The sequence below is a fragment of the Haliaeetus leucocephalus genome, unplaced genomic scaffold (genome assembly GCF_000737465.1).
Source record: "Haliaeetus leucocephalus isolate CR32 unplaced genomic scaffold, Haliaeetus_leucocephalus-4.0 Scaffold657, whole genome shotgun sequence".
Classification (NCBI taxonomy): Eukaryota; Metazoa; Chordata; class Aves; order Accipitriformes; family Accipitridae; genus Haliaeetus; species Haliaeetus leucocephalus.
The window spans coordinates 3,645,372-3,659,439 of NW_010973093.1; the positions used below are offsets into that span (position 1 = coordinate 3,645,372).

Sequence of the window (14,068 nt, forward strand, 5' to 3'; positions counted from 1 at the left end):
AAGCAAAAGGGAGGGAGGAGAGAAAACCCAGAAACTGTTATATACGAACAAGATTTTTTTTAATGGTTAAGAAAATGGGCAATTTTTATTTTTTTCCCCTAATCTGGAGACCTAACATTGTGTATGCTAGTGTGTATATGGGAGAACCGAGGAGGCTAAGGATCAGTGTTAGTCAAAATCGCTCAGTGCAGGGTAGGTATGGCCAAATCATTACTGGAAATTTAACTTCTTAATGCTGCACCCCAAAGACCACCCCGAATACCACGTAGAGGAGTCTCATACATGACACATTGGTGTTTATGTTCCTTTTAACTGTGTAAATTATTGGGTGGCAGCATTTCCTTAGGACTTGATTGAATTCCCCACAGCATGAAATCAGCGCCAACTACAACGTGGATGCAGCAGCCCGGTCCTTGCCCTTCCAGAAATTGCAGCGATGTGAATCGCAGCAGCAGAGCAGCCAGTTTTTTGTCTTGCCAAACTGCACTGGTAAAGAAAAACCTATTTCTCTGAAATTTTCCAGGTGTGGCCATTCCCACAGTTCAGGTTTGGCTGAAAGCTGCCGCTGCAGCGGGCTAAAGGGAGGTCTCACGTTCAACTGTCTCTGAATTGGGCTCTACGAGCCTGTGCTAAAGCATGTCACCATCAGTGGAAAAAAACCCTGATTTTTGAAGACTTTGGGGGCAATACTTGTGCTCAGCAGCCCTGTGCCAAAGCTCTTGGTGGTTTCTGTGCACTGAGGCTGCGGTGCCCTGTTTGTGGGGCTGGGCTGGGCAAGGCGCTGTGCAAACCCACAGAGACCCACGGCCTGTGGACCACGGGCACCCGTGCAGTGCTGCAAATGATGGGGTGAAGGAGATGGGTCTGTCTGCTCAAAGATCATAGAATCATAGAATAGTTTGGGTTGGAAGGGACCGTTAAAGGTCATCTAGTCCAACTCCCCTGCAATGAGCAGGGACATCTTCAACTAGATCAGGTTGCTCAGAGCCCCGTCCAACCTGACCTTGAATGTTTCCAGGGATGGGGCATCTACTACCTCTCTGGGCAACCTGTGCCAGTGCCTCACCACCCTCATCATGAAAAATTTGCTCTTTATGATGAATTTGGCACCTGACGTTGATAGGATGCTTTATAAAGGTTTTTTTTTTTTTTTCCTCTTAAAACAAATGTTCTAAAATCTAAATGTTGCACAGCATATAAGCTTAAGCTTCATCAGTGCCTAATGGCACATTTGATTATTGAAACCAGAAGGATTTTAATACACCTAATTAGTTTCTCATCATTAACGTATTGATTTTTCTGCTTTAAAAAAGAATCAAACTACATAGGTCACTTTTTTATTTATAGCTACTTTTGCTTTCCCCTCCTAATACACATGCTCAATACTGTAGGCCTAGGAGGGGTGCAGTTTTCAATAGTTTACTTCCAATTCTTCTTAGGTTAAAATAATCTAAACTTCATGGCTGGATTTTAAAATAAGCCTAAAGAGTTTAGAGGCTTAAATGTTATTAGAGTTCAAAGCAATTTGATTGCATGACCTCTTTTTAAAAGCCATTGTTCATACGTGGAGGGATTTTCAAAAATACTTATGGCCCAGATCAAAAAAATCAATTACAGTCTCAGATCCCTAAATAGTTTTACTAGGTGTGCAGCAAGGGATTCAAACCCTCAGAAATTAGTGGAAGTAAAACATTCGAGCATTTTTGGGAAAGTATGCCTATGTAGCTGAGTTCAGTGCGCTGGGAAGAGTTTTTTAAAGGCACATATGACAGGCTTGTGTACACACCAAAGCTGTACTGATTTAATGACAGTGATTTGGTGGCAGTTGTAGAAACTCATTTGTATGAAGGTGCTTGATATTGCTATAGCTAGTTCAATACGGGAAGAACAATCTGTAGCACTATAAAGCTGCTTTATACTAGTCTAAATGTGACCATATGAGAGACAATAGCAATATAATTATATTGATTTTTTTAAATCATACTCTTAAGTGATATTTATACTTGTCAAAGGCATGTACACGTTATCCCAACCTTAAGTCTCCTCGAAATACCAAAGAAACGGCATGCTTAAATCTTTTCAGCTTGGAAAACCTCAGATTTTGTGCCTTGGTAGTGCTGGCACTGTTCGGTTGTGCCTGTGAGCAAGTGATGCCTTGTCCTTACCGCCAGCTCGGCTTTTGCACTTGGATGGAAGAGCACAGCGTAGGAGGGATGGTGGCCATCTCCCATTCCTGCCCCAACAAGCCTTGCTGTTAGAAAGGTTTTCCCAACAATTAACCCCCATCCTTTTGGCTACACCTTAAGCCCATTCCCTCTTGATCTGGCCAGCATGGGCAGAGTAGGTTGCTCCCCTCGTCTCCAGCGACACTTTGGAGAGACCATTGCCAAGAGCGCAACACTCTTCCAACTTCTGGTTTGGGAGCTTTGAGCTCCAGCAATGAGCTGCAGGGATGCTGGGAGGGACCATAACCCCGTGAAGCCAAAGCTGCGTGACTATCCCTGATTTTCTCATGTCACCTCCTGCATGAACATTGAGGGGCTGAAGGGAGGCAGGTAAAAGAAAGGGCTGTTGGGGGTTTGTGTGATCCCTCATCTGCCTTTCTGCTGTGTTTGCAGAAGGCAGTTACATAAAATGTTTACCCAGATGTGGCACAGGACATTGCCATAAAGGGGCTTAAAACAGGACACACTGAAACAAGAATGGTGGGAAGGGGGTGGAGGTATCAATGGAGGTAGCGAGGGCGGCACTGAGCTGTGCCATGCCAGGACAGACTGCCGAGCACAGCCCGGCTGCGGTGCCACCAGCCCATCACCACTGCTCTACCAGCCAGGCCATGGAATGCCAAGCTCAGGTAAGGCTTTGGGATGGCAATGGTGAGAGAAGGTCTTGGGGCCTCGCAACACTAACGAAGTCATTTTAATTACCTTGGGAAATGGGCCTTGCATGCAAAACCATGTGGGTTTATGTCTTCAGGGGACAGGAATGTCCCAGGACTCTGCATCCTTGGGCACGGAGGGAGGTGTGTGGGGATGCATAGGAAGGAGGAGGCTCAGGGCAGCCAGGAGGGAATGTGGCTCAACACCTGCCGTGGAACTTGGTGCCATGAAGTTGAGCAGGCACCAAGCTGTTTTCCTAACCTGTCAAGCAAGACAGCCCAAGGTGGAAATGACTCCCTCTTGGGTTAAATTGTAATTTCAGGTACAATTCTCTTTGGACACCTTGAAATCTCTGCTCTGCTGTGATTTTATTAAGATCTTGTCTGGTGTGCAAGTGGCCAGTGAGCTTGGTCCCCAGGCTTCTTCCTAACCAGATTACCAGGTGATACCCCACTTTGTTTTACCCCGTCGGGGGCTTTTTAAAGTTAGACTCAGGAGAGGGAGCATCATCGTGTTGTGTTTATACAGCACCAAGCGATAATTAGGTGCTCCTATAGTCCAGAAAATGCTGAAGATAAAGAGCTAGCAGATAAATGAGCCCACAGTGATACAAGATCCTGCTTCACTAATAGATTTCTGTCACTGAGACATTTCTACCAGCCAAAAAAAAGGTGATAAGGATCACAGCAAAGAATTTAAAGCTCCTGGTTATTGCAAACAGGAGATTTGTTTTGCCTGATGATTTTTAAAGCCCTGCAGAACCAATGCTCTTGTTCCTGCTTCCCCCTCGGTTCTCCTTTAGAAAAGGACAAGAAGACTTCCATCGTCTTCTCCTCATACTCTCCCCTTTCTGGAGGCGATTTTTGTTCATTTTTTTCCCCACGCAACTCTTTCTCCACTGTTTTTTTCTTTTAAGACTGGCCCAACTTAAAACATTCTTCATTATGGCTTAAATAGCATCCGTCAGACACTATGAACTTGTTTCCTGCATACAGATGGTGGGATGGTGGGTGCCCTATCATCTTCAAGACAGGTGTACCATGAGCATCATCTCAGTGTGGACCTTCCTTGCCCATCACCCAAATCCCTTCAGATGGACCTCCCCCAGAAAAGCGCTGTGCTGTCAGCGTAGCAAAAGGGGTGCACGCTGCTGGCAATGGGGAACACTGGTTTAGAGCCAACTCCTGTGAATGAGGCCTTTTGACTACCTGGCAATTTTCATCATAGAGTCAAGAGAGTCATTTGTTTTCTTTCACTTTTGGCTACCAAAATCGTTTTGTCTCAAAACAAAACAAAGGATTATTGGGTTTGGCTTCTATAAGATGACAAATAAGTTTGGTTGATGAAAAGAGCTTGATTTAGGGGGGGCAAAAGTCAAACAAAAAATTGGATAAATGAAAAAAATTTCACCAAAGTTTTCATGCAATAAAAAAATCCCCTAAGGTAAGGTTTTGAAAGCCAAATTAGATATTAAGCCTCCTTTGTTTCATTGTCAAAAGTGATGAGGTCTGGTCTAAAATGGCATTTGCAAGCCAAAATCCGTCTGACCTTCCAGAAGGCTCTGAGCTCCCCCAAGCACACTTGTCCCTTCTGGAGGTGGACCTGAGGACATCTAGAAACTTTGCACCTGCGTTTTTTTTACAGAGACAGTGCTAAACCTTGGGCCTATCGAAGGAAGCAGCCAAGCTGCAGGTGATGTCAATAAGACCAGGTTGCTGTTCACAGCCTCCTTTTCTGGATGGGATGCATCACCTCATCTCTGAGAGAAGAAAGGAAACAAAGCAATGTCAAAATTAAAAAAAAATCAGAACAAATCATGTTTCAGCACAACTATTATTTTTTTTTCTGTATTTTTCCCCCTCTCTACTGATACGTAAAAAAAATATATATTATATTATATTTTCCTTTTCTTAAATTATTTTTTTCAGCCTCAGTCCCAGCCGAAGTCCTGCCCCGTCATCTGGTAGAACTTCATGTTGAAGGGCCGGTAGAAGTCCCGCAGTCTCTGCACCACCTCCTGGTCTATGTCGGGGTGGGTCCTGCCTTTCGTCTTCCCCAGGCAGTGGGGTTTGCTGCTGCCTTCCGCCTTCTTCAGGCAGGGGAACCCCTTGGTTTTGTTGAAGTAGAAGTGTTTGTCGGTGATGATCCTCTTGAGGCCCAGAAAGTCCTGGACCCTGCCCAGCTCCCCCGCGGGGTCGCTGATCAGCCTCTCCCCGCTGACGAAGAGGATCTGCCCAATGGGGAAGTAGAGGAGCCAGTTCTCCAGGTGCTTGGCATAGATGCCAATCTGGATGGCGCTCCACGAGGTGTCGATCAGGCCCGTAGTCCTGTTTTTGAAGGTCAGGCTCTCAAAGGTGGGGATATCGGGCTTCTTGGAGAGCGTCTGGGTGTAGTCCGAGATGGCTCTGGTCACGGGGTCCCGCACCACCACGATGAGCTTTGTGCCCTTGGACATGGAGGAGATGCGGGCTGGGGCCTCCTTGGTGACGAAGTAGCTGGGGGTCTTCTCCATGGTGATCTGCCCCTCCAGGGTCCTGGGCATGAGGTCTCTGAGAGAGAGGGAGAGAGGGAGACGTTAGTGCGGAATGGCCCTGGGTGGGGTGGGGGGAGCTAAGGGCAAGCAGCGCTCCGGGGATGTCCCGGGTACCAAGGGCAGGATGCTCCTGAGCCTCGCACCTCCAGCCCAGCTCGCTTTCCTCCTTGAGTGGATTGTCAGGAGGCCCACAGTGCTCTGATTCAGCCAAGCATCTAAACACACTCCTGGTTTCCCACTTCCTTTGGCTGCCTATTACCTAGAATTAGACTTAAATCCATTTTGCCTTATTCAAGGCCTCTGAAGAACTTGAGGGGGATCTCACCTCCCTTCTTGCAATGGCACTGTAAGAACAGAGCACATCTCTACAGTCCTAATGTCCTATCCCTTTAAATTCCTCTCTGCCCACACTGGGGTTTCCTGCACATTGGCTTAAATTCCCTGGAATAACAGTGAATTTCTCAAGTAACAACACTCCCTTTCTGCAAGGTGCAAGGGATTTTCAAGGGCTGGGATGTAAGACTCTATCTTTTGGTATTTTCAAGGTGGCAGCAAGCTGATGTCACATAAAAATGTGCAATATCAGCCCCCTGACCTCAGCAATTTCCTTCTTTCACCCAAAGAAATCCTACATGCCAGCTGCTTTGGGAAGCTCTCCCAGCTGGGAGCGGGAAGGGGCTTGGGGCTCAGCCCAGAGTCCCTCCTGCTCCATGGTCCCCTTGAGAGTTCAAAGCCCTCCTGGGCCAGGCATTGGGTGTGATTTGCTAAAGGTCCGCAGGATTTGGCCGCAGGATAACCTGAGGTCCCCTGTGTTAAACAAGGCAACCCAGAAAGGTGTAGGAGCCATATGAGTGGCCGTTTGCTCCTCCTGGGTGCTCCCAGCTCCCCTCCTTGCTCACCCCTGCCTGCCACACCACATGCCATCCCATCCCCTCACATTCGTGTTGCCCCCTGTATCACCTCGGGACAGGAGCCAGCATCTGCAAAAACCCAGTGATTTACACGATCGTTATCTGGTTACACAAACTCATCCCACCTTTCAGGCTCTCAGCAGTTTTCCTCTCCGCAGCTTGGTCTCCTTCCAATGGTCCAGTCATTCCCGGGGGGAATGGGAGATGGATGGGAGGTGGCTGCGGCGCCGGTGAGGTTCACCGCCGTGCCACCAGCAGTTCTCATGGCAACTGCAGCCCCGGGTCCCGAGGAGCAGGGACCCGCATCCCCCTCACGCCCTGACCCCTCGTCTTTGACCTCGCCGCAGTTGCGACACCCGTGTGCTGTGATGAACTGCTCCCTGCCTGCGTTATTGTTACCGTCTTGCAGCAGCAACATCTGGTTTGCAAACCTGTGCAATATGCCAGCAAAATTAAACTCATCTATCAAAAAAGCAACAATGAAAAGCCAACAACAGCTAAAAACACCAATAACAACCAAACCCCAGGCTGAGTCGTTATGTTACAAATGAGGCAGCGAGGACTGACCCTTCCTAAAGCAATTCTTTCTATTTGCAACCACATTACATAGAGGCTGAGCAAAGACATGGTCCTAAAGAATCTTTGCTGGTTTCTGTTTGGGGGGAAACTCCATGAATTTGGGACATTCAGGCTGGAGAAGAAACAAGCTGAAGGGTATGAGAGAGCTCCCGCGCATCCTGAAGGATATGAAGACATCAAGGCAATTGCTGCTGACACTAAGGATGGAGACAGCTTCAAAACCAGCACGAGGATGGCCTTTGCCGAGCAGACACATAATTCTATGGTAGGATTTGCCATACCTAATGCTGCAAAGGCCAAAAGTGTGAATGGTTCAGAAACAGACTGGTCAAATTCATGGTGCTTGAAATGAATCAGTGGCAATGAAATGTGAGAGTCCCAGAGCTGCTACAGCCATAGGGAGCCCCCAACCCCGATTGCCCTCAGCTGGGAGGAGATAACAGGAGAAGGAGCCCTACAAACCACCAGCTTTCATATGCTCTTCTGTAGATACCTGATACCAGCCACCATCTGGAAGAAGGTACTGGGCTGGATGGCTCTTTGCTCTGGCCCACGGCAGCTGTTCATATGTTATTTTGCTTAGGACAGTCTCACGAATCACCTTTTTTCCCCCATGTGCACCAAGCCCTCATTTCTCAGATGTTGTATTGTTGCCCTCTACTTTGAAAACCCTGCAACAACTGAGTCACCTGGAAGCACCTCCGAAAGGCTGACGGAACCGGGTTGTTGCCCCCCCTTGCCCACTGCCTGCCAGCTCAGTCCCCAGCTGATCCCTGCCCCTGTAACGCAGCCTCCTACAACTGCAATTTGCTGTTGAGCAAGAGCAGGAGCCGCCGAACCAGCGGCAGGGCGAGGGCAGCGGGAAGGCGCGCTGACTTCTGTTTGTGTTTTGATAAGTGTTGAAATCTCCGCTGTGTCTTCCCAAGGAGGAGCTTAACCCTTCTCATGGGGAGGCTGCAACACAAAAGCTTTCTTCAGCGCCCAGGAATGAGCACGCACCTCCGCTGCCAGGGCCGGCGGGCAGGGACACGCCAGGAGCCACAGGGAATGTGCTACCACAGCTTTTGGGAGATTAATTAATTACAAAGGGCATCTTTCATGGACGTAAACAGTTGCCTGGAGGCCTCCCTGGTCTAATGGCATCTGGGTTTTATTGCAAAAGAGCCACTTGAAAAGACAAGAACCACAAAAATGTTTTTGGCAAGAGCAGCCACCAGTGGGCCCTGCCAGAATAAATGGATTCTGTTATTTTAATTTTAGTAGAGCTCGGGGCTTTATTTAATTACTTAATAGGGGAGGAAGACTTTCCTCAAAGGGAGCATTTCGGCTATGCATGCATTCATATCTGGCCTTTTCCAGGTCCATACTTTCTTCCCAGCAGTGGCGTCCAAGACGGCCGTTCCTGTGTCTGGCCAAAGGTCCCGGAGGGAGCTCTTGGGGCTGCTGCTCACAGGAGCTGTGGTCCCCTCCCCACCTCAGTGGACTTCTCAGGACTTCACTTTAGTAATGCAATAGTTTGGATTTGTCTTCCCTTGGAGCCGCTGCAGCAAACCCTCCAGCACCCAGCCAGGGTGGGAGAGGTGCAGTTGCAGGGTCGGCTGCCTCGGAGGGCCGGGCGGGGGGGGGTGATGCTGTGCAAGGGCTGAGCACTACGTAGTTACAGGTGCTCTGGGATTTCCTGATGCACCCTGGGGTGCCAGTCCTTCACACTGTCACTTTAGTGCTGGGGTCACATTAGGATGTCCCAGTAACAGGGTCCCAACCCTGGTGTGGGAACTGATCTTTGGTGTCATGTTTATTATGGCTTTTTATATCTCTTTATGGACTGTACAATGATGCCTTTAAAAGGCTTGACTTGAAGTTTCCCAGGGCAAGCAGGGTCTTGGCTCGACCCCTGCCCTGGAAATCAGAGCCCACAGAGATGCCACCTGATCTCGAGCCCCTGTTCTTAGCAAGAGCACAGCTCTGGGGAAGAAAGCATCGCTTTATGTCAAGAAACCAGAATAACATATCAGGCTCCTTCCTTACAAGACTGAACACTCATGGTTGTGTTTCTGGAAATTCAGCTTGGACGAACAGATGCAATGATACGTGATGTTGGTGTTTGCAGCCAGCCTATGCTGGGTACCCGCCTCAGCTCCATCAGGGGCTGGGAAATGGGTTAATACAGCCAGTTTGCCTCAGCTGACCTGTGCTGCTGTCCCACCAACTGAAAGAAGCAAGAGAAACTGGTGATTAGTGAGAAAACAAGCATTGGTTGTTCCAGAAATTAGATTTTTGGATGGGGACAGCCTGTTTCATGTAGGAGTAGCCCTGTGCTGCTGTTTCTCACAGAGGTGGGAGCAGCTTTTGGTCACTGGATCCAGAGAACTCAAGGTGACTTTGCTGTTTGCAGTCCATCTGCTGCTTTGCTTCCAGCCGGACGAAGCCATGTCCTGCTTAGGACCTCCTGGGCTCCTTGGCAGCATGCAAGGCATTAAAAGCGGCTGTGGATGGACTTGCTGCAAACCTTTCCCACATAAATCTAGTCCAGATCTCTCTTGAAGGGAGGCTGACATTGGCAGAAAAGGGTAGCTCTTCACCAGGCCTCATGCCATTGCAACCCAGAGCGATAAATAAAGCTGCTGTGATTACAGCAATCGGCCCCATGTGCTCTTTGGCCTCTAGTAAAACCTGCCCCAATCATGTCCTCATCTCCTCTTAACCCCAGAAGGTTTGTTCCTTCTCCCTGGCAGTCCTAGTATGACTTTTAAAAAAATAATCCGCCTGTCAGAACCCGGGTATCCAGGCTGGATGGATTGAAATGATCATCCAGAACAAGGTGTGCCAAACCTGATGCCATAGAGAGGATTGATGGTGTTATCCCCCCACCCTGTGCTGCCAGGGTCAGCACAGCCCAGCGTCGCAGCAGTGCCTCAGCTGCAGGGTCTTGCACACCCTTCTGCATCTGAGCGCATGGCCAGGTCTACCTCGAGCTCACCTGCAGCAGAAAAGTGAGTTTGTGCACTGCCTGAAATGGCAATTGCAATATAACCGAGGAGGAGGATGCAGAGAATGGGTTTGGATCAGCACTAGGGTTTGCAGCTCGCAGCAACACAGCTCCTTGGTGCCACAGCTGGGAACAACCCAGGGTGAATGAGCGGCAAAGGAGAAAGATCAGTCCCTGCTCACCAAATGCTGTTGTCCTAGTTCCAGCACCAGCAAACCGGGGGTGGCTGAGATGTGGGCACACGCTCACCCCAACAGCCTCTGCCGTCCCCGGGGCAGTCACAGCTTCGATCAGTGCAGGAGAGGCGAGAGCAGAGCGGGTCTGCAAGCACCCCAGCAAACACGGCAGAGGTATAGCCTGAAAGTGCAAAACCACCATCAACCAAGTCCTGAGATGCAGAAAAACCCGCAGCATCTGCATGGCAGTGGCAGCTCAGGGACATCGTTTGTGTCCCTGGACCCCTCTAGCATGCTGCTGGGCCAACTTAGTGCTCTCCCCACCCATTTGCAGCAGCACAGAGGCAGCGAAGGAGCTGCCGCTGCAGACCCCCCCATCGCCGGCACGCCGATGTTTACCCTTATCTTTGGCAGCAGTCCCGCTGACCTGGCCACAGCCCTGAAAGGGCATGCAGGCCAGGAACTTGCTGCATAAAGGATGGGAAAGAAGCAGAAACATGAAGCTGGAGTTTTACACAGCCTGTTTACGCAGAGCTGGGCTTTCCCGAAGGTGCTGGTGACTTTAGCTATCGGGATCTTTCTGTTACACAGCCTGCAAGTTGCAGCAGGGTTATGAGACACAGCAGAAACAGAAGGGCATTGCTAACCCCTACGCTGCACCCCAAGACACCTTCCCTGGACAGCCTGGGCTGGGGGGGCATCTTGCTCCAGGTTCCAAGCACTTTTGCCATCTTTGCCTCTAGCCTGAGCTACTGGTCCAAGCAGTGGGATACACGGAAAGAAATGGTGGGGAAGAAAACCCCCCAGGCAGATATTAGAGCATCTAAGGAGCCTCCCTGTTTCCATGGCTTGAGCTGAGTTGTCAATGAATGGGATAATATACACCTCAGAGCAATCGTCAAAGAAAAAAATCTGCCCTCCGTTACTTTTGCCCCGCTCAGCTTAAACTAGCTGCAGTTTGGTTTTGCTCCAGGTTCAATGGCCAGGATTTGGAGCACCCCAGCCCACAGCAGCGATGGGAAAGGAAGTCTCTTGTGGTGGCAAGTGCTGTTTTTAAGGAAGTGCCACTGAAGAGGTCATCGCAGGAAAAACCGTATCAAAGAAATGTTGCTCTTTCCGAAAGAGCCCAACAGCTTCGCAATCAGCTGCGAGACCCTGAATCCCACGGAAGAGCCTTTCTGGCAAGGAAGGGCCAAATCTGCTCCCAGAAATGTAACACAGGGTCACGGGGAGGATCGGACACTCTCCCACCACCAAACACCCATCCCGAGTCCTGCTTTTGCACCATGAAGTGAGAGTGTGGTTCAAAATGAAATTGGCTTCTTTGTGCAAAATTGTCTGGTCTTTGTATATGAGAGGAAGAGGAGAAGGAGAAAAAATACATTCTCTGGGAGCCAGCAGTGTTCAAGGCTTGAGGGAAACCCCCCTCCATTAACCACCCGAAAAACCAAGCAGCAACCAAGATGGGTGCTGGCACTCTTGTGCCCTTTAGTCCCACCTGATGGCATTTTCTGTGTCTCTCACTTGTGTGCTGCCTTCTGTATGTCAAGTATTAAGTGACTGGCACGATGGTGGATGCTATGGCAGGGCTAGGAGAGCAGAGCAGAGAGGGAAAATTAACTGAGGGGGCTTATTTCACCTCTCACTTCTCTACAGAAATGCTGCCAGAATTTCTGTCTCCAGGAAGGGGCCAGGCACCACGGTGACGGGCATGTAACCCAGCTGGCAGTCCTGGGGGAAACATGGAGCCTTCTCCAACATAAAGCTAGCAAACAAGGAGGATGGGGAAACTGAGGCACAGCAAGCACTATGACTTGATGCAGCCTCACGCCCCCAAAGCGGTGTGCATTGCTCCCTGTGCTACTGCAGCCACCAGAAAGTTGTCTTCTCCTCCCCCTGACCCCCATTTCTCTTCTTCCAAATCATTTTAAATAGTGACTCTGCAACAGGAATTTATAAAAAAAAAAAAAATAATCAAAACCTCCTATCACAAGCGCTTGCTTTTCCCCCACCCTTGAGCCCGCACTCCCAGAAGTACCATCATAGTATGTACAGATGGCTGAAAAGAAAGATGCTCTGGCAAGAGTGATAACTTGATGTAACCAATAGCGTGTATGTATATATAAATTAAAAAAATGCTGCCTAAAGAGATGAATGTGTCCCTCCTATGAGGCCGGTGTCTCAGCCCAGAGGCTGTGCTGCCCTGGCAGCTCTAGCAAGGCTCTAAATTTGCTTTGATGAGCTGTGAGGGCATGTTGGAGTTAGCTGAACCTCCTGCTTTGCCTTCCTTTAGATGTCAGGTGAAATCAATAAATGGGAAGATGCATTTCAGGAAACTGATAAAAATTAAAAAAAAACATCCAAGAAAAGCTGTGGGACTGAGGAAGATGAAAGGAGAGTGGCAAAAGATCAGAGAGGTCTGGGAGGAAAAAAGAAAATCACTCATTGCATTGCTGGATGTAAAATCAAGTCCAGCTGACATGTCATATCAAAAGGACAGCCTTGCCATTGGTTTTAATGGAGGATGGCTTGGGCTGAGGTTGGAGCAAAATAAGAGGCAGGAATAGCCCTGGGAGAGGACAACGAAGACCGTGGGTCTCCCCCATCCTTATCCATCCTGCTGCCGAGGCATTTTCTCTGGGTAAAGCTAACACTCAGGGAAATCTAGGTGTTACTGGGGGGACCTACAACACAACCATCATCTCCCACAGGATACCTGTGTCCTTGCAAAGCAACTGTGTAGAGTCAGGGGCCTTGGCTTTTTTTCTGGCTCTGCTCTTCTGTCCCCTGAACCATTGCAAACCATGCAGGGTGAGTGCATCACCTGCTGGGATAATCATGGTTCTGTTCCCTGTGGATGGAAAGACATCTGGCTGGACTGCCTCATTTCTACGAGCAGTAAGTGGTCCCTGGGTTATTTGCTCCCCCAAGATGTGCTGAGGAGCCTCCTGCCACTTTGGCATGCTCCTTGTGCCCAGCTCAGTGAGGTCCCTCCCAGGACACAGGTTTTTTACTATCCCAATACTCCAGAGGGGTTTAAAAAATCAAAGCATACATGAAAACAGGGCCTCATTGTATTGAGCTGGGCTGGGATGAAAGCGCAGTTCTTAAAGCACCCCAGGGCCTATTGTCACTTTTAGGCACTTAGAAAATACCCCCAAAACCAGACCCGCTGGCAGGCAGCTGGCCCTGAGCATGGGCACCTTCACCTGCGCAGGAGCCTGGGCTGCAGGGACGGTCACTGCTGGGTGCTGCAGGCACAGCCCTGGCCGCAGGCATCGCTGCAGGGGATAAACGTGGCACACCGTTAATATGCCACCTTCCTGAATAAAACGCTCTTGCAGAGGCAGGGCCTCTCCTTCCCTCACCCTCCCAAATCCAGCTGCTCTGTGCTTGCTGCTGGCACAGAGTTAACGGCGCCGGGAGCTCCCGAGCTCATCCTTATGGCGGATGCCAGCGTTTATTTGAGCAAGTCTTGGTATTTATGTATCTCATTACATCTGCAGCCGGTAGCATCTGTTTCCACACTGTATCTGTCAAGCAGCATCTTATCAGTGGAACTGCCTTCCCGTCCCTCCCTCCTCTCCTTCCAGTTAAGCTCCCTCTGAAGTTTAGGAGATGGCTGACAGCCCGACACGGGATGCAGCCAGCACCCGCGGTGCAAACCTCCGCCTAAACTGCAGCCTGCAGGGCCACAGGGACCCCCAGATGTCTGCCCTGTCCCCATCCAAAGCCCCAGCAGCAACTAAAGCCAGTTGTCCCAGCCCCAAACCCAGCCCAGGCACGGCAGGGTGAGACAGAGGGACAAGGCAGGCGGCCGTGCTCATCTGGGCATCCGTGCTGTGCCCATCACATGGGCATCCTGGCAAAGGCATCTGCTAGTCCACCCAAGGGCTCTGTCAGGCTCTTCGGGGGTCCTCAGCAGACCCTCCTCCGAATTGCATCCCCGCTGCATGCCAAGCGCTGCGGGCAGCTCTGCTGCCTGCCACCAGCAGGTTTAA

General features: G+C 49.8%; 1 protein-coding gene across 1 annotated transcript; it reads right to left on the bottom strand.

Annotated features, from left to right (window-relative positions):
* Positions 1-4,809: 4,809 nt before the first annotated feature.
* Positions 4,810-6,124, bottom strand: LOC104839284 (heparan sulfate glucosamine 3-O-sulfotransferase 3B1-like). Its single transcript, XM_010579488.1, has 2 exons — positions 6,045-6,124; positions 4,810-5,428 (listed from the first exon to the last, which is right to left on the bottom strand). The coding sequence occupies exons 1-2, from the start codon at positions 6,122-6,124 to the stop codon at positions 4,810-4,812; spliced, it is 699 nt and encodes a 232-aa protein (XP_010577790.1).
* Between the last annotated feature and the right edge of the window lie 7,944 nt (positions 6,125-14,068).

Excerpts from the sequence above, each read along its gene's own strand:
- LOC104839284 (XM_010579488.1), bottom strand. The coding sequence starts at position 6,124 with ATGGAGCAGGAGGGACTCTGGGCTGAGCCCCAAGCCCCTTCCCGCTCC. Across the intron at positions 5,429-6,044 it reads CTTCCCAAAGCAGCTGGCAT|AGACCTCATGCCCAGGACCC; the intron begins GTAGGATTTCTT and ends CCTCTCTCTCAG.